We start from the raw sequence: 25,290 nt of genomic DNA on the forward strand, positions 1-25,290 counted from the left end.
TTGTCCATCTCTCTCTGCTCCTCTCCTGCTCCCCATGCTCATGCTTCCTCTCTCTCTAATAAATAAATAAATAAATAAATAAATAAATAAATAAAATCTTTTTTTAAAAAAAGATGCAATATCCCTGAGACAGTAGAAGCACAGTGTTTTAGAGAAGCAAAAGGAAATTTGCTGTGGCTGGAACAAAGCGTGAAGGCAAGAGTTGAAGCTGGGGAGGTAAGTAGAGGCAATTGTTATGTGGAAGGATATATCATTTTTAGAGAAACTTTGATGGGTTCAAGTGGGCTCAGTTTGTTTTTTTTTTCTGGCATTTACAAATTAAACATAAGAAAGTATAAGTTACTGATTATTATATATGTCCAGATATGTAAGAATGACTGGTGTCTGTTACAGAATAAAATTAAAATGGAGTTAGACTAGTGAAAATGTATATATACATACACACACACACCCTTTAGGGAAACACTGTTCCAAAAGAGTAACATTGGCATATATCTTACATGTGCTAAATAAATTATCGCTTATACTTTCATAATGTAGGTCCCCACAACATGTTTACTTTGTTGTGGGGCTGGGCAGTCGCTTTTCTCCTGAACCAAATATCTGAAAGACAGCTGAAAGGGAAAGGAGATTTTATCACTGCCCTCCTTAAAGTATCTTTCTCATGAAAACACTGAAATATTTGTCATTTCAAACTAAAATATTAATCCTCCGAGAAAGGCATACTTAGAACTTTTAGATACAATTGCCATCATCTCTACGGTATTAACTTTGATTAAAAAAAAATACTGGTACTTGCATGGGTATCTTTAAAATGCAGAATGCATTTTCCTGAAATGAAACTTATCTACTTGGTAAACAAGTTATGTTAGAGAGTCAGCTAATTTAATTTCTTACTTTCTAAAGAAAGCAATTTTCGTAAGTCAGAATATGAAGTATAAAGTCCACTCCGGGGAGAAACAAACAGAAGCAATCTAAATGTCTCCAATATGCAAAATAAATATTTTCTAGAAAAAAAAAATCCTCCTCTTAGAAAATTTTCCATAGAACCACAGGGGCAAATTCCATTTGAGAAAGTGAATGCTGTATTTTATAAAGCAGAGAGATGTGGAGCCGAGCACACAGCATCCTTCTTTCAAAAAGTACAATCAGAAAAGAGAGTTTTTACCCTTACAGGGCTGTGAAGATAAGTGAAAATCAGACGGAATTCTACTGTGAATAATATGATATGTGGCAAAGGAACTCTACTCTTGGTATAGTTAGGAGAAGATTTTAATCCAAAGGCTTTGCATCTGTACGGAGGACCGAGGAGATACTGAAAGAGATTTGCAGATCCACTGTTTTTTAGGCAGGAAGAATGCTCGTTAAATGCAGAACGCTGCTCTGGCTCATGTGTTTGCTCCGAGGTGTAGGTTTTGTTCGACTGACGTATCAGATAGTCAGAGTGGTTACCACACCGACGTTGTAGCAGCTGCATAATAAATGACTGAGAGAATCATGTTAGGCATGCCCACCTAACCTAACTTGAATCATGCGAAAGGGGAGCTGTTGGAATTCAAATAGACTTTCTGGTTCCCAGCAGTCGGCAGTAATAGAATGCTTTCAGGAAGATGACAGAATCAGGAGAAAGATGCTGTTTTGCACTATCTTGATTTGTTACAGCAGCCAACTTATTGGCATGATGGAGTGACAGGAAAAACAGCTGGCATGGAAGGTAGGATTATTAAAGCTATTACATCATTATGAATACAATTAGAAGCTGACCATGACAAAGCATATGTTTGAACAAGCAGCTGTTGGTAGCTGGGGTTTGTTGCCGAGCTCTTCAAACTCTGCAAACAGTGTTGCTTTTACGGAAGGGATTTTAAAATTTCCTTGTGCTGCGTTAGATTTTGGGGGGGTGTGCTTGCCTCCAACCTCAGGAAAACACTTCTGGGATAGAAATCCGTGTTAGAAGATTTTAGAATAAAGTATTTTTCAAGAGTCTGGGTTTCTCCAGGTGGATGATGACCTGGGGGTGGTGGTGGGGGATCTCTGAGGGAAATCTAACCCCAGCTCAGTTACATGCTATCTAGTAACCAGGACTGATTGATCTATTGGCATATTCAGACATTGAGAGAAATGAGGATGTGTAGAATGTTTGGATAGGTTGAAAATTGTTACACTTCGTTCCTGTTTTATAAGGAGTTTGGCTGTCAGTCTTTTCTCCTCATCAATTTTTAGCTTTTGACATTTATTCAGTCATTCTGCATTCTATGAAGAAAATACATCAATATCTCCTGCAGGGTTTTTCAACAACTCCAGCATCTGTTTCAGCTATTGAACTGTATTCACGTTTTGCCAAGTTGATGTCGACCCAGCTGGTCTATCATTTCTCGCTTGATTACTGCTCTTAATTTCTCTGTATCAGCTTGTTTCAGATAGGGCTTTTTGAAAGCTGTTAATGAAAAATGACGGAAAATGATAAATTAGTGAAGATTGGAGCATTTATTTATTTAATTATGTTGAAACCTTAATGAGTTTTGTCTTACATTCTCTTTTGCCTGCGTACAATTTTTAGCACCCTTGTGCTGTTTTGCAATATTTCTTTCTCATACAATCACTGGATTACACTTATAAGTACTTTGAAACAAATGAAGCATGAGCCTGGACTGTACCTGGATCCAAAAATAAAGTTTTTGGGAAAAGGGGAACAATTTAAGCTTTCTGTGGAAACTATGCATCGTTTCCATATTCTGTCTTCAGACGCTGTCATGGGGCTATGTCACTGAGTATATATCGGACCGAACATATTGAAATAATCTCTATCACCACTAGGGTAACACAAAAATAAAACCTTCAAAGCTGTTTTTAACAAGTGATTGTTTAAAACACATGTCAAATAATATAGAAATAGATTTCTGGAGTGTGAAAAGCTTGGCTGTTAATTATCTATATGATACAGATTCTTTCGGTTGGTTCTCTGCCCCATCTCTCCAGTAACCTCAGTAGCTAAATCATCCAAGTTAATAGACTATCATGTATGAACATCTAGCATGACCTTTCTGTATATACGGTATTGTTCATATGTGCTGTGTCTTTTCTGTAGTAATTGTAATATCTCAGTCAGTCTGGTCAAGGAACACTACCGGCTGTTATGTAACTTTTCCCCCCTGAATGTTAGTCCATGTTTTTCAATTACGTATTCCTGTTGGAAAAAGTGACTTAAACCAACATGTATTTCAGTAGCGGTGAATTGGTTAGAAGCCGGTTGGCTAATTATACTACTTAGATTCATCCAAATTAGTCACTAACTTATGTTTTGAGAGATAGTCAAGCATTTCGAGGAGTACTTTTTAACCTTGAAGCATACACGACTGTGGTTGAATATAAAATTCATAATCCATACACAGGGCATGAAAGAAAATAGTTTTCTAGATGTATAGCTTTAGCAGCAAACGTATTTTTAATAATGTGGTGTGGACAACCTAATTATTTCCTGTTCATACTTCTGAGTGCTGTATGTGCTTTTCTCCAGTCTGTTAACAGTGCTCAATGAATCTTTGGGAAGCTCAAAGACTGGCAGAGAATTTTGCATCCAGATGATAAAGGGTTATTTCTTGGTTGGTTGACAAAAATCAGCTATATCTGTACTTTTGTTTAAAATGCAGTTCTTTTCTGCCAGTTTTATTTCCCAACTTTATAACCATTTTAAGTGATAATTCAAGTCTGGAAAAACTCTTTTGCATCACATATTTAGTGGGACTCTCCTTTTGTGAATTGTCTCCTGTGAGAAAAATCCGAGCTTCCTGTTCGCCTCACACTCCTGTTACCATAGTGACTTAAAAAAAAGAAGGTTTCCCTTTCAATGAAGATAGTGTGATTTAAATCAGCCACTGGACTCCCCAAACTGTGGGGTTTTTTGTTTGTAGTTCAGGCTGTTTCGTTTGTGACTGGGAAGTACTCTGTATTTGATTCCACTGATGAATGGAGAGGACAGACGCTAGGTGGCACCAGCTGTTGATTATTAATGGAATCGTAAAGGCTCTGGGCCACACACCTGAAAAGCAGGCATACACTTATTGATAAATGTCTTTGTAAGAGTTGGAAATGCTGGCCAGTCTCTCCAGCTCTGAAACATGATTAGCATGCAAAGTGATGAGACCATGTGAAGTCTCCAAATCCTAGTTGCTTAATTCTGTGTTTTCTGGAGAGGTTCGGGGTGGGGGGGGGGAGCAGGGGCAGGAATGGGGAAGAAATGCATGAGAACAGAGTGAATGAAAGGAATGGGACAGGTGAAATGGACTCTTACCGTTTAAAAATCTTTTTAACATGGAATTGGTTACTTGTACAAATCTCTGTGGGCTTCACCTGATTCTCTACAAACCTAGATTGTTTTTCCCAAGGTGTCCATATTATAAAGGCAGCTGTAGCAACTACTTGTCTCTTTTAGGTAAAAATCCAATTAAGCATCATTATTTTTAATTCAGTAATGTCCCTGAGTTCTTCTTTAATGAGAATACTGTGCAGTGAAAATGCCCACTTGTGATTGAGTTGCCCACCTTCAGATGTATCCCTTCATCCAGAAAGACGAGCAGAGGGAGATGTTCCCAGTTAAGAAATCTTCCAAAACTGAGAATATGAATTTTTGTTTTTAAGCCACTCAGTCTGTGACATTTTGTTGTGACAGCTCCAGCTAACCAGTACATCTTCTGTTCCTTGTTTATCAAGTGACTTTTATCATGAAAATGTGTTGAATATTAGCACAGTGCTGTTTCTGCATCAATAAAAATGACCATGTGTAAAAAAAAATTCTTTAAGATCTTTTGCCCCAAGAAGCTTGTCTCTTCCTATTATTCTCCAATTCTCATGTTGTCTAAATTTGAGGAATGAAAAAGCTAATAAAAACAAAAACCACATAGGCGTGTGCACACACAGACCCAGAGACACACACATACTTCTGACAAAAGAATCAAAACTCTTTAAAAAGAGAGTGCTATGATGGTATTTAAAATTGGTGCTGGAGTTAAACCAAAATGAGCAAGAAGGAAGGAGGTCCGTAATTAGGGTGAGGATATTAACTCTTCACGTTGGAATTTTTTAAGAAAAATAAGCAATATTTGTCCCTCATTGGGAATAAGCAAAAATTCCTGAGGATTTTTTTGGGGGGTTGGAATGAGGATTGGTTTTAGGGCTGCTTTAGAATGGGGGGAAAGGTAATACAGACCAGGTTCTCCAAGATTCTACAAAACCGTATTTAATTTAGCCACCTATCTTGATTATACTGTGGGATTTGCTGAAGATTTTTGTGATTTAGTCAAGATGGAGAAATGTTTTCCATTTGATATGTCTGAAAGATTAATTAAATTACTAAATTATTCTGCCTTGGGTGCATTAATTGAATCATTGTAAACCAGGAAGCATCCTAGTTCTATTCATTTGGCTCTATCTGATTTGGACCTAATTTCTCATAGTGTGCTCTGTAATTCTAACATTGGCTCTGCTTGGTTTGTGAAATATTAATACCCAAAACATGAAGGAAGATCAAAATAGTTTAGCTGGAGAGGAGAACAAATATATTGTATTATTCTAATACTGAAGGATTATGACCCCCTGGGAAAAGCAATGAGGCCAAAAAGATGAATCTCCCTCAGAATAAGATCCTGCACTAAGGTTCAAAAATCAATCCAAGTACAGTATGGGAGACAGTTAACGCTTAACAATAAGTCATTGAAAAAGACTTAATGATTTTTTGGCCTTAAACATCAGTCATAGTCTCATACAGTATTGAAACAAAATAAAACAGAGATGTTGGACATTTATCCTTTGAGGAAGGAAACAAAAAACATGTTTTAGAAGGAGAGGAACATCGTGGTGTCGGGAACTTTAACATTTGGGAGAGTATTCAGTGAAAAAGATCTGGATGCTGAAAAGTTCTAAGAATGAGAATGTGTGAGAGGCATCAAAGGTCCTAGAAAAGGGAAAAGTTGAAGAATGCTTGAATGAACAAGAAAAAAGAAAACTTTCTTCAACTATTAAATGAGCTATAATGTAAAAGAGGGATTAGACTTATTTGTGTCTCTCTGAAAGACCCAAAAGTAATCTTCCAATCAATTGTATAAGCAGAGAAGTGGCTACTTTGTGAGGTCCTTCACTCCTTGTTCGAAAGTGTTCAGGGTTAGGAGTGGATTTCCTGCCATAAAGAGAAATTTAAGAAGGAGATATCTGATATAATTTCTAATTTTGAGAATCTGTGATCCTAATCATTTCATGAAAAACGTATTCCCCTTTTCAGGTCTTTCATTGCATGTCTCTACAAGCTCCAGGCTAGGAGTCAGCCAATTGTGGCCTACAATTCTTTCTGGTTGGCCAGCTAGCTGAGAATGGCTTTTACATTTCTGAATGAATTGTTTTAGGAGATGGGTAATATTTTGTGACATAGGAAAAATGACACGAAACTTCAATTTCAGTGCCTATTCATAAAGTTTTAGTGGGAGATAGCCACACCTGCTTGTTTACATATTGTGTAGCTGTGAAGTAGTTAGGGCAGAGACCATAAGGGGCCATAAGGCCAAAACTATACACTATCTGGCCCTTGGTAGCAAGAGCTCGCTGGCCTCATCTCTAAACCGTGTGATAACTTCACTTTTTGCTGATTAAATAGTGTCAGAAACAAGCTAGGTCACAGCTAAATATCATCGGAAGGCCACAAACAGAATTGTGACCACCCATAGTATTGAAATACTACAGACTTGGAAAAGTGATCAGATATACAGCCGAAGAGTTCCTGATGGGACTATTTTGGCTGTTACTGTATTGAGAGATTTGACTTGTTGAGGAATGTTTATTATTTAATGTCAGGAGGAGAAAATTTGAGGTCTCTGCAGTCACTGACATATATCTGCTTTGCCTAGGCCCATTGATTTTGCTGAGCTTATCTATTTGCTCAGATTCAGTTATTTGTATGGTTCCTCTTCAGATATTAAGTGATTTCACTAGACTTCCAGAAAGTGCAGAAATCAATGAAAAACAAGGTAAAGTGAGTGGAAATCATTTCTTGTAGCTATCCTTTTCCCTCTGCATAGGTCTATAAAGTCTGTAAGCAGCTTTTGCCTTACCGAATTCTGGACAGGTTGTCACCTTTTAAAAAAGATGAGGGTTTTCTTGATCAAATGTGGTCTGGAGGGGATCAAAGAATAGCAAAATAAAAGTCTATCTGTGCACTGCGATAGAAAAGAACAGTTGAGGCTGTTAGAATGTGATTGATAAGACATGCTAGAGTTAAAAGTTAGCAGTGAGATATTTATATTTCCCTGAACACATGGATATAAGAGATGGGATTTTTTTTTCAAATCATATGAGAAACCTTAATCAGGTCCTAAGCATAAAATTAAGGGATTCTGGATTTACCATCGTAAATGACAATCTCCATAATTCTACGATTGTGAAACTAAAATCCCCGCATTTTTCCCCAGGGCAGTGTATCATTTCTGTTCACTGGTAGCACTGGAAATTCCTATAAAACCCATAGGATTCTTATTTTATTTCCATGAGGATGTTACTGAGCAGCTATCTTGTGATGCCTGTCTCTATGGTAACAGATACAAGGCTTAAGGGTCTGAAGGAAAGTCTTCCTATTGGTTTAGGGATATGGAGCGATGAGGGCGACTCACCCAGGAAGAGGATAAGCTAATGGAAGGCAAAAGAGACCATTGAGTAAAAAACTGTCACGAGGGAACTGTTTTGTGTGTGAAAACAGTTTCATTTCCTCTTTATCTTAGAATGCAATAAAATCCAACGTGTAAGTAAAGTTAAAAAAAGAGAGAGAAGATTCTTAAAAAGTATTGTTTCCAACCATCCAGTCAATTTTATGTAATTGTAGGCACACAAATCTTTCTCTTAGTTGGCTTGCTCTTCGCTTTGCCGGAAAAGATTGCTTCTTGCCTGACATTGATAAGAGGAGGACTTCTACCCCTGGCAAATTTAGTTCTTGTTATTGCTATCAAAGATTTTGATCTTTTTCTTGATTTCAAGGGTAAGAATATTGAGCTCTGGCTGGCATTCCTCATAATCACGGAGCTTCTCAGGGAATGAGGAAAGTACCCGGCCCTTCCAATATATTCTTTTTAGGTCTGTTTCTACTAAAGACCAGTAGCAAGTAAAACGAGCATACTGCTTATTTGAAAAATGAGCATTTTGTATAGTGTGTTGTGTTGGGTAAGATTTTGTGTTTTTCCATGTTTTATTTTGGATTTTTTAATTTAAAATAATAAAAGCAAAAAAACCCAGAGGTTTAAAAGTAATTGGTTTTCCATTTATTTCACTTTTTCCTTATCTTTTAGTTTAACAAATATGAACTCACCATGGTTTAGTTGTTTTAGAAAGGAGATGAATGTGACTCTTCTTTCCCTTTGATTTAAAGTATATTTCAAGGTGTTATCAAGTAGCCAAAAGTATTTAAAATATTTGTGCAATTTAGATGTCCTTCAGAAAAATATATCCCAGAAGGCAGAGATCGTTGTCTGACTGTGGAACTCTTAAACATATTTTCTGCATTAAGACAGGTATTGTTGCTTCATTTATCCTGTTGTCTTCATATATTATAGGTTAGGGTCAAAGGAAAAAAATAATAAAATAATAACAATTGAGCAAACAATCACAACTTGAAGGAAAATTGAACTTTATGGGAGTCGAAGAGAAATACACATCAAGTGACATTTTATAAATTAACACATATTGTTTATTATTCACAGGTCACAGTGCTTAAAAGCTTTAAGTCTTTTTTATTTTTTAACCTTAAGAAATTTATAGATTCTCTGTGTAGATGTAACTTTTCACAAGTTTAATTCACTCTGTAGATATTAATAAAAAATATTTTTAGAGCTTGCTCACATGGTCTTTAAATGAAATGAAAAAAATAGCATAAGCTGTAATATTGCCATACGTTCTTTGATAATTTTGGAAAATCAGTTTTTTGAAAGAAAACCTTGTTTAGAATTCTGCACATTTTGAATCATAAGCAATAATTGCAATATAAATTGAGGTTTCTGAAGAAAGCAAGGTGTCTTGAAATATTACACATGTGTACTGTCTTTGGAAATGTAAGACATGCCCAGTGTATGTCTAACATGACTGGCCTCCAGAAAACTAATTTTGTGGGGTTTGGGGCTTACAGAATCCAAAGTACAGTGCAGGGAATATGCAAATGGGTAAAAAGATTGAGCTAAAGGACTGTAGAAAGTAAAGATGAAAAGATAATCTTGTGGACAAACGTTTGCACAGAAAGTGGGGGGATGGCTGAACTGCAAGGTTGGAGAGTACACAAAGATTAATCACTGTCCAGATACACTAGAAGGTAAATGGTGCCTATCAAAGTTCCCACATAATATTGTCATTGCCTGGCAATCCAGAGACAAATACAAATAACAAAGAAGAAAAAGCTGGTGTGTGTGTGTGTGGGGGGGGTGCTCAGCAGCGTCCATCTGCTCTGCTAATGGCATTGTTACAATTGATTGTAATGCTCCCAGGATAAAGCATAAGGACCATCATATTCTCTTTTTTAAAAATAGAAGCAGAGATAATATATGTTAGTCTCAGGTGTACAGCCTAGTGATGCAACAGTTGAATACATTACAAAATGCTCACCAGGATGAGTGTAGTTACCATCTGAAAAGACCATCGTATTCTGATTTTACTAGCACACATCTCTGTCTTAACATATTACAGGGGGAATTATGCATTACAGTGCCAATTAAGCTGGATTATGGAAAATGACGTTAATTTTAACCTGAAACTTGATGGGTTTTACGCAAGTTGTAGGACTTAATTTATGTTCTGTGACAAGCGTGATAAAGAGGAGATTGAGTCAAAGGCTGCCCGTGATAGAAATGTTAATGCTGTGAGTAGGAATCTCAGGTTCAGCAGCCTTTGCCTGCTGACCCATTCATAGGCTGGCTCTGGTGGCCATGGTGGTAAGGGGCAGAACCCACTTCTCCATTAGGACATCCAGAACACGATTAGAGGTCACTGACTGAAGTGACACATTTCTGCACCTTTCCATTCATCCAACAAATATTTATTAATAACTTCTGTCACGTTCTGTATTAGGGCAAGATGACTAAGATACAGTTCCCTAAGGGATTTAGATAGGAATCTGTTTTACATGGATGAGGACAGAAAAATATCTATAGTGACAGCTTACTAGGGGGCAGCAGCTACTGTGAATCCAAACAGAAAAGCCAGTTTGGGAATGAGTTCTAGAAGCTTCAGTAACATCCGTGCATGGAGCCTGCTCCTCCCTCTGCCTGTGTCTCTGCCTCTCTCTCTCTCTGTCTATCATGAATAAATAAATAAAATCTTAAAAAAAAAAGAAAAAGGTAAAACATTAAAAAACATTAAAAAAAAGAAGTGTGTATTGGTCTTGTGGATGTTACCTTTAGCATGGGGACTGTTCTAGTCTCATCCTTAATTTTCTGTTGAGATGCCATGTGTTTTTTTTTTATTGTGAACATTGTGTTTATTATAATTATAGCATGCATCTAGATAGATACATTTTATAGAAGCCTAGAATTTAAAGCCCAGAAACTCTTAAAGAATACTTAGTCCAGTCTCTTAATTTGACAGATGAGGAAACTGGGACCTATAGAGATAAATTCACTTGCTTAACACTTCTTGTAGTTAGGAGTAAGACCAGAAATAGAACAGAAGTCTCTGAACAGTGAAGTGTGACTTTTTCTATTAAACCGCATAGTCTTTAGTCTCTTCTAATATGGTGACTCAAACTCCTTGTTTGTCTAGAAAAGCCAAGAAATGCATGATACAGTTATTATAATAGCAAGTACAGTGATGCATGATTCATCTCATTGATTCTCTGAACAGAAATATCCCCCAGTAACCAACTGTTGTATAGCATGGCTATGCAAAATTTACACTTCAATTTCTTTTTGGTATTTTATTTTTCCTCTTTCATGTCTTTGTTATTGCATTCAGCTTGCTCTCATATTTATTCTTGTCACTTCTATCATCTCATTCTACATGAGGTCCAAATTCAAGAAAGCCCAGTTTTTCCATGGTGGATTCATAAGAATACTATTTTTCTAATATTGTTCTTCCAAATGGGAGTAAATTCAGGTTGCAGAACCTCATTACTAATCTAATAATACCAAATATTTCTTGGAAAAAATTATATTCTAGATAACAGCACTTGGTATTTTTCATGCATTATTTTAGATAGCACTTTGAACAACCCCAACATATGTGTTATCACCATATTACTGATCCAGAAAGTGAGCCTTAGTAACTTTAAGCTACTTGTGAGACAGCTGGAAATTGAACCAGATTTATCAAATCTCAAACATCACACTCTGTACACGATTACACCCTACATGCTTGGAAGGAAACTAATATAACAATAGAGGTTTGGGACACTACCTGCTTTTACTGCTTCTGCAGTGGGTTTCACAGATGGCCCCAGTCTTCTAATATCATTTAAATATTTCACTTTTGTGTTCTTTTTTTTCAAAGTGGTAATCAGGGCACTTTGGTGCTTTTTTGGTGTTGGCTTTCCTAGTTTTATTGACTGAACCGAACTCTTGATAATAGAACAACCTAAATACTGACAGGTAGGTTCATATCCATAGACTATATTTTAGCTGAATTTTCTTCTGCTAAGAAGCCTGACCTATTTTAAGAGTCTTCGATTTCGTTTCTTTTGAGCAGTTTATTTTAGGATCTGATTATTTCTCACCTAGATTTTAATTCCAAATATTTCTTGCTGCTGTTCGTGGACGGATCTTTCTACCGATGGCTGAGAATCAGCCCTTTGCCAGAGTGAGTTCCCTTGCCACACCTCCCTGGTTTCATGCAGAGCAGACACATGCTGGTGCCTCCTTCTAGAAATCTGAATCTACATAAGCTACCTAGCGTGTTCTTTTTGTCTTGAATCAGAGAAGCACATTTAAACAATTATTTTGTAATTATTTCACTGTGTCTGAACAAATAGTGATGGCTTTACACCGAGGATCTCTAATTCATAGGCATTTAGAGAATGCTTTGATGCTTATTGTATTCACATAAAACCATATGCAGTAACTTTAGTAAGAAGTATCATTTTCTCATCATTCAGATCCATATCTCTTTGTGATTTAGTTTCTCTTAGCCCCACTGTCTGCTTTCCATACCACCTGTAATCACTGACTTAGTTCAGATCCCTGTAGCTCACTTTGAATACCATGATAGCTTCCTAACTAACCTGTGGGTCTTGGGGCTCCCCAATTTACTCTTCACAGAGGCTGCTAGGCTGATATCTCTCAGAAGCCAAATTTAACATGTCCCTCCCCTGCTTAAATCCACAGGTGGCTCCCCATTGCTTTCAGGATATAATTCAAATAACTTGTATGGAAGAAACGGCCCCTTACAACATTTCTTCTGCCTTGTTATACGGTCTGATTTTTCAGCCACCATATGATTGCCTTACCCTAGTCTTAGGAACAGTTCTCTGAATTGAACATGCTCCCCTGCCTTATGCCTTTGTGAATGTTGACCCCACTTCATGCTCTAAAGACATCTTTATTCCCCCATATTCGCTTGTTGCATATCCTATAATTCTCCCAGATGATATAGATGATGCCTCTTCTTCATCTTTGGATGAATCATATACCCCTGTGTATACTCACATAGCATCCTTCTCACCTCTGGGTTAATGCTTAGCTGTCTCTGCCATATACTTTTCAGGTTATTTGTTTCTTTATAGGGATTATTGGTTCCTGAAGATTGTTATTTCCCCTCTCGTGCTTTATCCTTTGCAAAGCAACGGGGGAAAGAGTGACTCATGTTTTACTTACAGCTGGAATGAATTACAAAGCCAGAGGTAATAAGAGTTCTTTCAGTCCTCACAGAGCATTATTTTCATTTCACCCTTTTTCATTCCAGTGTACTAACCGTAGTGCTTAATAGGTAAATTGAGCACGTGATGGTTTTGGTGCATTTTGTGCTGGTGGAAGTTGGCATATTAAGCTTTGATAGTATAATAGTTATCCTACATATTGGAAATGCGTAGAGCATAGTACTTCAAAGTGTATTTCCCTTGCGATTTACACATTACCTCCAGCCGAGGTCTTAATTCACTCAAATTATCTACTAAGGAAACAATAAAAATAATTTAGTGAAATGATCAAGTAAGATCGCAGTAGAGTAAAATGACAGTTAAGTTCAAGGTAAACAAATTCAGGCATATTAGTAATGTGAAACAAAGTGAAAATGTGGCCATTTGATTCCTTCTTCCATCACTCATAGGAAATGATGGGCTTTTCCAGTCACCCAGCTGTGCTGTTTCTCATGGCTGTTATAAAGTATCCCTGAAGTTAAAAGTATATATCCAATTCCATCCCCCCCCCACTGAATTTTCATTAGGAAATGAGAACTACATTCAAAAGGGTTTCAGTGTGGAAAGTAGGGTATATACAATGCCAGCAGTAGAAAAGTGGTCCACCTCAGGTCCACATCTGGACAGTCTACCACATAACCAGTTCCTTGCAGCTGCAAAGAGAGGCAGAGTTCAATGGATATATCCAGCGATATGGGATGTTCACACCCCCCTTGCTCTAATACACAGCTTTGTGATAGTAGGGAATTAATAAGGAAGTGGAAAAACTTAGTTTCTTATAATCCATTAAATCATTTCTGTGGAGGGAAAAAAATCAAAGATGCGTGAATGTGTAGCAAAGCGGTTCCAAAATGTATCCATTCTTTACAGTTCTCTGTGACAAGAAGCCACATGCCAGGAGCTATGCATATTTAATTATTTATTTTGATGCTTTTCACAGAATTTCTATTCATTCTTTATGGATATTTATATACAGTCCTTTTCTCATGTAGTGGAATTTAGTGCACTGTGTTTAAAAGATACATTGACAGAATTCATTTGTGCACATTACAGTATTTATTAGGGAATGAAACAGTCATTTGTAGAATTATAGTAACCAAAGAAGATGATACATTTTATTGTATTGTTCATGAAAATAAGATGTTGTGACTACATTTACGAAACACTGTAAATATGATGACACTTGTTGCATAGTTTATAAACAAACATTGACCTTGGATGTAAGAATGGTTGGATGAAAGGTAAGGGAACATATGGCCATAATCTCTATAAGGAATGCATTCAAGATTGCCTATTAAAAGAATGCATAATTGCTAGTTTTCCATTTTTGAAAAAATAATACCTCTTGATAATCATTTGTGTCCAGATGAATCAAAGGAAAATCTTTACAACCTTTAATGTAGCAGAGCTAGAGGATAAATCCTGGTCTAAAACACATGGGACAAGTGAGAGAATTGATCATGGTATGAGACCAAGGACCTCCGTCACTGTATCGGCCAGTGTGCTGGTATCAGCCTATATGGGACACATCAGCACAGGTCCAGGTGGAAGCCTTCTCCAACCAGATGGATTTTCTGGTACTTTTAATTGATTGAAGGAGTATCCATTTTTTATGAGAAATATTTCAAATGTAAAATGGAAACTTCTCTGAAGGTTGAGAAAGTTTTTTTACACATTAAGGCTCATTCTAATACAAATACAATGTAATTACTAATAAACTAGCTAACATTATAATAGTGATGAAGTCTATAAAATTTTGATTTCAAGCACAGTATCGTTTCAACAAAACTGAAAGGTTATTTCATTCTTTTGAAAAGAATTAAAGTGACATACTTCTAACAGTGCATGCGCAATTACTAGACCCTTATAACAGGGGGTCTGAATGCCTTCCACTCTATTCTAAGAAACCACCATTCCCATATATGCCTCCCACTTCATACTACAATTTGATTCTTTGTCTCATGGTTTCCATTTGCTTTGGGGCTAACTGAAAGAAAGTGTCCTGGAGGTAAGATTATTTGGAATTGCCCGTGACACCGATTCGGTGAGAGGCAATAGCAAATACTCCATCTTTCTTGTCTCTCAGATGAGACAATTCTGTTTCCTAGAGGTCCCAAGTGGTATTAAGCCTCAGTTGAACACAGTGACAGTGAGCTCATCAACGTACACTGTGCTGGCTTCATTTTCTTGTCACTCACGTCTTTACTGTGCTTCCCGGGATCACCTCTGAAATAAATTATTTGTGTTCAAATCCTCTTCGTAGGGTCTGCTTCTAGGAAAATCCAACCCCAAAAAACATTATCAGTAGTTTCACCTCTAATTTAATTTTCATCAATTTTTATCAAGTAAGTGTATTTGGGGAAATAATAAGGGCAATTATCGAAAGATGCATTGGTTTGGGAGTTAAGGAACCTTAGAAATAACACACCAGTTTTATCATTTGTCATTTGGCAGTAGTCATTATCATTTTGGGCCTTGTCTTTTCATCTGAAAAATGGAAACATCAGATCACATATGGGTAAAGACAAAAAAAAAAATGGAAAGGAGAAAAAACTAGCATCCCATCACGTATGGTTGCTTAATAGTAGTTTCCAGGAGTGCCGTGACAAATTTCCAAACTGTCCAAAACCAGTGGGAAAAGATGTCATTATTTAATGCCACGTGTACCAGCATAAATGCAATGGGAATGAAAATGGATATTCCATATTTTTATCATTTCTAAATAGGTTAGATCAGTTTTCATGTTTTTTAATATTCAGAATACATTCTCTAAAAGAAATTTTATGTGGAAGCCCAACAGCACAACAAAACAAGTTGAAAATGTAGGCATTTTATACGAAAAGTGAGAAGGGAAATTAATTCCCACTTGCTTCCACTTCTGCCCTACAAGCATAGTGATCATACCCTTAGAACTTGAAAAAAGCTACTGTATTAGATAATGTCTATGACTGCTTCCAACACTCTCAATCTAGAAATTGGTTTATTTACTTATTTAACTACACCCTGGAAACAGCCAACAGGTAACTTTAAACTGGTAATGCCTAAATATACCAAGCAAGACTGAGTACATAAATATATACAACTGCACAAATAATGCTGCCTAATGTTGACAAAGATAGGATGTCTGGGACCATTTGGCTGGGGCAGAGAGGGGGGACTACATGTGATAGTACTAAAGGCTAAATTTTCTTAGAGATGGTAGTCTGACCGCCAAAGCCCGTATTGCCATTGAAAGATTTCTTTAAATTCAACTATCATAGTACTCGTCTTATGCTGAGCATTGAGAGCTTTGGAAAGATTAATCAGAGGTGATTTCTGCCCTTGAAGCTGACAAGGATTGGAGGAGAAATGTCACAGTCAGAATATATGACTCCTGTGATATATCACCACTCCCCCTTTACCCTCGAGCCCTCTTCCTCCTGCTCTTGTGGCCATGGCCCCTGACATTGTGGTAAAACAAAACATCAGTGTGGGAAAAGATACTGAATTTCTAAAGGAAATAATTTACTGGAATCATTGGCAAATGGTGTCTGTCATGCAGTAACAATCAGGTCACATCCTTTTTTTGTTCAAGCCTAACGTGGGGGAAACTTTCCCTGAGATTTTATAAGCAACAAGTAACACAGTTCCTATTACTTCCCTGTGTGGCTCTTTTCCTGTGTCTTTACAATATCATGAGAACTACGAGAAAGGCTCCTGATGCTGCCATGTGTAATACTGGATGGTTTTTAATTTCATTCAGTCTTTGAACAGTCCCTCACCCATTCGTCAAAAATTATAATTGACTGTGTTTACACATGGAAATGATGAAATACACATTTTCTTACTTTTCTGTTCTAGATTATCATTCATGGAGGCCCCATAACTGACCCCAGCAATTCTCTGTCCTCACCTTAATGGAAGTATTACGATGTAATTAGCTGGAGAGATTGAAAGCACGAAAGAAACCATTATGAACAGACTACCCATTTAAGTCAGCTTGTCACGTTTTAATAGAGGGAAAAGGTTGAAGGTTTTCTTATCTGAGTGCAGGTCCCATTTTCTTATAATACTTGTCTTCCATATGATTCACATCTGTTCTGTCTGTGATGTTAGGAAAGATGATGATGGTGAAGGTGATAATGATGATGACTCCTCATAATGGACAGCTATAATAGCAGGTAGAATGTGGTAAATAGTAAAAAAAGAATGGTAGATAAATCTCAGAGGTGTTCAGAGCAAGGTGAGGATGACCCTGAGTTTTTCTTTCCTGTCTCTCTAGGTGTTTTAGACACATCTGCTGTGTGTGCATGTGTGCGTGGGAGGGGGGGGAGTTCAACTCAACTTACGCAATTTTGTCCCGTATTCCTATATACATTATGCTTATGAGTATCTATTCATTATCATTTCCCTTTCTCTTTTTTTAAGAGACTTTATTTATTCATGAGAGAGACACAGAGAGAGGGAGAGAGAGATAGATAGAGAGAGAGAGAGAGAGAGAGAGAGAGGCAGAGGAGGAAGCAGGCTCCATGCAGGGAGCCCAACGTGGGACTCGATCCCGGGTCTCCAGGATCAGGCTCTGGGCTGAAGGCAGTGCTAAACAGCTGAGCCACCGGGCTGCCTATTTCCCTTTTTTTCTGATTATGGATACACTGATTCTTTTTGATAGTACTGACTGTGAAAGAACTACCATCATATAACACGTTGTTAGTAAAACTAGGAAAATGTATTGGGAGTGTTCTGTGGATAACAGAGTGTTAAGGAAAAAATCATTTGATTTGGAAAGAGAGAGTAAGAGAGTAAGGCCAATTCTCTAATTCTTGAGAATGATTGAGACTAGGGAAGTAGGGACGCCTGGGTGGCTCAGCGATTGAGTGTCTGCCTTTGACTCAGGGTGTGATCCCAGGATCCAGGATTGAGCCCCACATCGGGCTCCTTGCAGGGATCCTGCTTCTCCCTCTGCCTGTTTTTCTGCCTCTCTCTGTGTGTCTCTCATGAATAAATAAATAAAATCCTTTAAAAAACAAAAATAAAACCAAAAATAAAAAAATATTAATAATGGAGAAAAGAAATTACAATATTCAGGTCAAAAATGATCAAACAGCCATTTCACATGGTTCAACTTATATATTCATCTTAGATAGCATTTCATTCATTCATAGATAGATAGATAGATAGATAGATAGATGAATGAAACAATTAGTAGTGTACTCCAGAGGAGTACACTCCAGAGGAGTGAAGTTCTACTGAAACAACTGCTTTACATTGGTATATACATTTGATTGAATGACTTAAAGTTTAAAGGTTTTAGGAGCTTAAAAGATAGATATTTACACATTTACTTCCCCAGTCTGATGATTTTGTATATAAAATCTATATGCTCCCCTACTGAAATCAGAAAAATGAAAAAGTTCTCTTCTGTGGCAATCTTCTTAATCCCACGTAATCTTTATACTGTTAGAAATGCACTGGACTGCAAAGGAAGAGACAACTGGGGAGTTAACTATGAGTATAAATTTTTCTATATTTAATCAAATTTACCTAACTCTAAATCAAATAAATTTGGCTGAAACCAGGCAGACTCCTTTCCTACTGAGACAGTGGGCTCTATTAAGTGCTATGTCTGCCTAGACAACATTATGATTAATTTTCCAAATGCCACTTAGTATGCATTTAAACTAACAGAGTAATGGAAGAAGGATTGATATGAAACACAATTCTTCATTTCAGGAGTAAAAACTTCTCTTTCAATCATCTGTTTGTTTGGTTTAGTTAAATAGCACATGTTTTATTAAATTGTAGATGTAAATTGTGAGAGTGTATGGGAATCTGAATAAATATTGCTGGAAATACCACTATCTTGGAAAGTTGTTACCTTTAAACGCTGTTATTTCCTAAAATGTACGAGCAGAAATAACATAAATATAACATTCTTAATTTATATTATAGAAAAAAATACAGTGTTTGCAGCATGAGAGGATTTTATATATGGTAATAAACACTTAATAATTAAAATCTAAAGAATTCCTTTGGCCAGTCTTTTAGAGCATGGGTTCTGGTAAAAGACCAGTATTACTACTTTAAAAGCAATTAGTGCTCTTAATCTCTTCAAATCAGTGCAAAGATTTATTTTTGTGAGGTTTAATATCTCTTGTAAGAAGTATGAAAACAGTCTCAAACATGTATGTATTATTTATTTTCTTCCATTGCAAAAAGGAGTATGAAATTTTAACTTTTAGGTAATTGTAAAAAGATTTTTAAAGAGTTAGAATTGTACTTTTATTTACATTTACTCCAAAGAAAATTCAATATTTAGGTATAAATATAACAAAATATGTACAGGATCTATATCTTGAAAAATCACAAAATTTTGATGGAAGAAATCAAGACCTGAAAAATTTCAGAGACATACCCCTTTTATAGATTAGAAGACACAACATAGTAAAGACATATCAATTCTCCTCAAATTGATCTATAGATTGAATACTTGAAGAAGGAGAAGAAAGTGGGAGGAATCCCTACTCAATAATATATATATATATATATATATATATAAATATATATATATTTATAATACATATATATATAATCGAGACTGTAATATTGTTGATGTGATAAATACAGATTGATGGAACAGTATAGAGTCCAGAAATAGACCTGAATATGCCAAACTGATGTTTGACATAGATGTAAAAGCAATTTAATGGAGGAAAGATGTTATTTTCATTTGTTAAGAGGGTGAAAAATAAAACTACAGAACGTGAAAACACATATACAAACCATCTATCAGCAAAAGTATTTTTACCCGCAATATAAAAAGACCTCTTAGAACTCAACATTTAAAAACAGAAAGCCAATTAGAAAATGGGCAAAACACCTGAATAGACATTGTACTGAAGAAGATAAATGTGGCAAATAAACACATGGCAAATGATTTAATATCACTGCCATTAAAGCCATTTAATACAATTTTAAAAATAAAAACAATGAGGTGTCACCACACACCCATCAGAATGTGTAAAATTAAAAATAGTGATGACCGTGATGCTAACAAGAATGCAGAAAAGCTAGAACATTCATGCATTGCTGGTAGGAATACTGAATGGTTATAGCCACTCTGGAAAAGAGAGTATAATAGTTTTCTAAAGCAAAACGTGAGCTTAACATATGACCCAGAAACTAAACGCTTGAGCGTGCATCCCAGAGAAATCAAAACGTGTGTTCATGTGAAAGCCTGTACACTAATGTACATAGCAACTTTGTGTACAATAGCCCAAACCTGGACACTAATGAAATTTTGTTCAAGTGAATCTTGTTCAGCAGAGAAAGAAGTCTTACCATGTGTATTAACTTGGATGGATCTCAAGGGAATTATGTTGAAGACAAAAAGTTAATCTCAAGAGGTCACATACTATATATTATTCTAAGGCATTCTTAAAATGACAGGATGGTGGCTCTAGAGTGCACAGTTGTTGCTACCAGGGGTTATGGAGGGTGGAGGTGAGGGGGACCATAGTCTAAAAGGACAGGAGATGGTCCCGTGATGGAAATTTCCTGCACCTTACCTGTGGTGGTAGACATACCAGTCTATACATGTGACAAAATTGCACAGAACTAAATACACTAACACAAAAGCACACCGAAGAGTTCAGATAAAACTGGTGATATCTGAAAAAGGTCAGTGGATTCTATTACTGTTAACTCCTTTATTGTGATATTATGCAACAGATGTTACTGTTGAGGGACACTGGGTGAAGGGTATGTTGTTGTCTATTATTTCTTAGAACTTCATGTGGATCTATAGTTATCTCAGTTTTAACAGAGATTAAATTAGGAAGAGGGAGAGAAGAATGTAGAAAGGGAGAGAATGAGAGTTTAAATATACAGTGTTTAGTTGCAGTACTAGCTGCAATAATATGACTATTATCATGCCTATACAGAAAATTTTATCTTTAAAGTGATTCTTCCATTGAATTTATCCAGCTTAAAAGCAGAAATTAAAGACTCTAGTTATCCAGACATGTGAAAGCAATGCTATTTGTTGAAATTACTGTTATAATCAATCGACAATGGAGACATGAAGCCAACAGCAAGTTGTGTTAACTCGAATGAAAAAGCAACATGACTTTGTTTTATTCATTGGAATGAAAGGATAGGTATCTTTGTCTTAGATATAATGGTAAGATGCTGTTATTTTTTTCCCTCATGGCTAATATTTATGTAAGAATGAATTGCTGAAAGCTCGGGCACCTGTGAAAAATCTGAAAAAGCATCAGTAGAGCACCATGACTGGGTTTCTAACAGTGAGAAATGTTTTACTTTTTTGAGAATGTGAAGGATGTCAGAGGACATTTAAATGAGAAAAACCATGAATGGAAACTGGATTGCAAGTCAAGAGAGAATTCATTTGAATCTTTAAAATATTCTAAGGTTTCCATGCAAGCTTACTAGCTTCTCATAGATTTACTTCTGTGAAAGTACCCCAATGTACTTTTGCACAAGGTTGTGTAGGAGGGTGTGTGTGTGCGTGCATGTACGTGTGTGCATGTGGACATGTGTGTATGGCTTTGATTTCTGTAGTCACTGAAATATTTGATTAGATGATTATCTTTGTTTGAGCCAGCCCCTCCCACCAAATAAAAAAAGCATGTCATTGTCGAAGCTGAGAAAGCTTTAAATGTCATACATGTTTTGTTATATCATTCTGCTGTATACACTTCTGACTTCTCAAAGTTATCTAAGATTAGACACAGTCAATTGAAGGCAGCATAAAAAAACTGTGTTATTGTGTCCATAGATATCATGTTGGTTTCTTTGTCCCGAGTAATTACTATAGAGAAAGAACAAGTGTGTGTTTTCTTATCATCCTGGAGGTCTGTACACTATTTGGAATTGGTTTTCTATTGTCCCTGTAGTTCACACAGAATCTGTTTTACTGGATCCTTTTCACTTATAAGTGATGGTGACATCAATGGTAGTTGTTGTTTTATTTCATCTTTTTCTCCCTACTTTTCTTGCCATCTGTTTGCAAATATTCTGCCCTAGTGATTACTACTTGTCTTGGAACTCCTGTGAATTTCAAACAATGATAACTTCAAGCATGAAGTCACAACTATAGGGCAAAGTTGATAAATCATCCTTAAGCATTAAGCCTTGCCTCTGAAATCAGGTACAGTTTAATAAACTGGATGCAATATTTTCTCTTTCCAGAAAGTTAAAAAAAATGTTCCGGTTTGATCTGATTCATATAAACACAGAAGTTCCTCTTGGAGACACACACATCTCATATCTCAGTGTTTCATCTTTTTAGTTACAACTTATATTAATACTTTTTATGCCTTTAAAGACACTGATGTGAGGGCATTTGGTTTTCTGAGTAGCTGTTTTTCAGTCACTGGTGGTTAATAGAGCTTTTCATTCCCTTGGTTACCTCTTGTCCTCATAGATGAAAGCTGAGTATATTTTCATTGTCTATTGCTAGGCAAAAGGTGATTGCATAGTCATTTATTGACAACTACCATAAAAATAATATAACATTGGTTTTTCTTTTAATTTTACTTTTTATTTTCATTCTATGTATAGGAAAGAGTAGTTTGTAAAAGCTAGCATACTATAAAACAGTTGGTAAATATTTCTAGAAAAAAAATAATCTTGATTCAATAAAGGATTATACTCTTCCAAACTCTTTGGATAATACTTCTAACAAACTACTCTTCTACTCAAGGAAAATGAGGAACTTTGTACAGAATAGTCATGTGTTTATGCAATGTAGAAGGCATGATAATGGCCACCCAAAGAGGTGTATGTCCTAATCTCAGGAACCTGTGAATATTTTATCTTAGGTGGCTGTCTTTGAGGGTCTTTAAGGCCACCATCAGGTTCAGTGATTGACTAGGAGGACTCACAGAATTCATAAGACTAGTTATACTCATGGTTACAGTTTTTTAGGGCAATAGGATAAATATTAAAATCAACAAATATAAAAGGTACCCAAGGCAGAGTCCAGGAGAGACCAAGTGCCAGCTTCCTGTTGTTCTCTCCCACTGGAGTCGTAGAGTCAATGCTTAATTCTCTCAGTGGTGATGTGTTACAGCACACAGAAAGTATTGCTAACAAGAATTTAACCATGTCTTGGCTTTCCAAGATTTTACTGGGGATGGTAATGTAGGGGCAGAATACTTATGTGGCTAACTTGAGTTCCTAAGTATCTAGTCTCTACAGAAGTCACAATACTAGAGTGTGACTCAAGGGCCACACTATAAATCGGGTTGTTAATATAAATTGCATTGTGCCCCAAAGCCTAATGTAAACAAAGACACTTAATCAGAGAGGGTATTATCAGGACTTAGAAGTTATCTCCCAGAAACCAGTTAGGAGTTAGAACTTTCTTTGGAATGTGTAGAGTTTGAACAACCCAGGCCTGCTGAGTTCATTTTTTTACTGCATAGTCACAAAGGGGACTTTGTGGATATGGTTATGTATCTTGAAACAGAGAGATTATCCTGCATTTTCTGCATGGGCCCAGTAAGATCACAATGGTTCCTAAAAGAGTCAGAGAAGGAGATGGAAGGATGAACAGTGGAGCATCAGAGTGATGTAACATGTAGATTGGAAGATGCTATGCTGGTGGCTTTGAAGATGGAGGAAAAGAGCCATAAACCAAAAGAGTGAAAGCAGGCAGCTTCTAGAAGATGAAAAAGGCAAAGAAAGTAATTCCCTTCTATAGCCTCCTAAATGAACACAGATTTAGTGACACTTTGATTTTAGCCCAGTATCAGTTTGCCAACCTCTAGAACTAAAGGAAAGATGCTAATTTCATAATAGTTTGTAATATAAACAATTGGAAAATAATACAGTAGAATATAAATATTATATGTATAAATGAAAATATATTCATATGTGTATATTTGACATGTGTGATTACAAGCACATGTGTATCTTTGGGTAATTTAAAACAAACTTTATTCATGTTCATCTTACTACCTGCACATCTTATCCTCAAGCCAACAAACACACATTGAGACACACAAGTATACACACTTACATGTGCAAACATCTAAAACGCACCAGGTTCAGATCTATTTTCCTCCAATGACAGCTAACAAATTTGTGAATAGAATACATTGGGTTTGACTTGGGATTATGAAATTCATGGTAAACATCATCAAGGCAGATGGATATCTAGGTTTTTCATTTCGTTGATGAACAGGTTTTAGTATACAAGGTGACAGTTACTATTAAAATTTGGATTTTATACCTACTTCAAAGTAAATTGCACCTAGAGTCCATTTGCAAGCTCCACATTTTAGAAATTCAGCTATGCATTTGCTGCATTTATTACATTCTTCTGCATTTTTCTTACATCTACTTTGCTTATCAAGAAGACACTGAAGTTTTAGGTAGTTCTTTATGTGACTGAATTAATAATATAGTTCTTCAGTTGGTAAAGAGAAAGCTCTTGAAATGATCTTGTGCATTTTTCTTATTCTAGTTACTTGGTAAATTGAACAGTTTTTAAACCTTTTGCTTAAAATTTCAGTACAACATAACTAACAGTATTTCTTAACCGTGGTGCTTGATAAAGCCTGGATATTAAAGGCTTGGTATACAATATGGCCCGGCAGTTAATCTGCTCCGATCATGCAGAAGGGTAATTAGAGAAAGTCAACAACATATGTAAGTCTGTAATTTAGTTTTCTGTATAAGTAACGTAACTAAAAGGGATGAAAAGCATTAACCATTTGCAACTATAAACAGTGTAGTGTTTTACAAGAAGAATCTAGTCAGGCAGTACACTGAATGCTTATACAGAAAATTTCATTGTTCGTGGACTCCGCATTTTTGTGAATTTTGTGACTTGTTAAAATGGATTTGTAAACCCACGGCACTTGTGCCATCACTCAAATAGGAACATAGTATCAAAAAATTTGAGTCTTAACATGCACACTCCCAGATGAGGTTGAAGTGACACTCTACCTTCTTGTTTCAGCTCTCATATATGTCCTTCTCATGGTCTATTTAGTGTCATATTTGCCACATTTTTGTGCTTCTTGTTGTTGTTTTTCCCGCGTAAAATAGCCTCCAAATGTGGTGGTGAACTGCTGTCTCACATTCCTAAGTGCAAGAAGGCTGTGATGTGGTTTACAAAGAAAATACATGGGTGAGATGAGCTTTGTTCAAGCATGAGGTTATGCTGTTGGCTGTGCGTTTGGTTTTAATGAATCAACTATTTATTAAATAAGGTGTCTTTAAACAGAAGTACACATAAAATAAGATTATGTATTGATCGATTTACAAAAATGTTGGGAGCCGAGACTTGCAGGAACCTGATGCTGTATTTCCCCCAGGGTAGGTACTTAGGCCAGTATTCACTAATTTGATGTTTGTAATTCCTTTATAGAACATTACTGTGAATAGCAAGAATGACTGTATTGGGTCGTCATCCTTCC

General features: G+C 36.3%; 1 protein-coding gene across 1 annotated transcript in view; it reads left to right on the top strand.

Annotated features, from left to right (window-relative positions):
* The first annotated feature begins 1,557 nt into the window (after positions 1-1,557).
* The window catches only part of DMD (dystrophin), a 2,162,139-nt gene continuing 2,138,406 nt past the window's right edge, over positions 1,558-25,290 (top strand). Inside the window, exon 1 of the mRNA XM_077887780.1 lies at positions 1,558-1,714. Within this exon, the coding sequence (XP_077743906.1) occupies positions 1,708-1,714 (7 nt within the window). The 5' untranslated portion in view covers positions 1,558-1,707. The remainder of the gene's footprint in view (positions 1,715-25,290) is intronic.

The sequence above is a fragment of the Canis aureus genome, chromosome X (assembly GCF_053574225.1).
Source record: "Canis aureus isolate CA01 chromosome X, VMU_Caureus_v.1.0, whole genome shotgun sequence".
Classification (NCBI taxonomy): domain Eukaryota; kingdom Metazoa; phylum Chordata; class Mammalia; order Carnivora; family Canidae; genus Canis; species Canis aureus.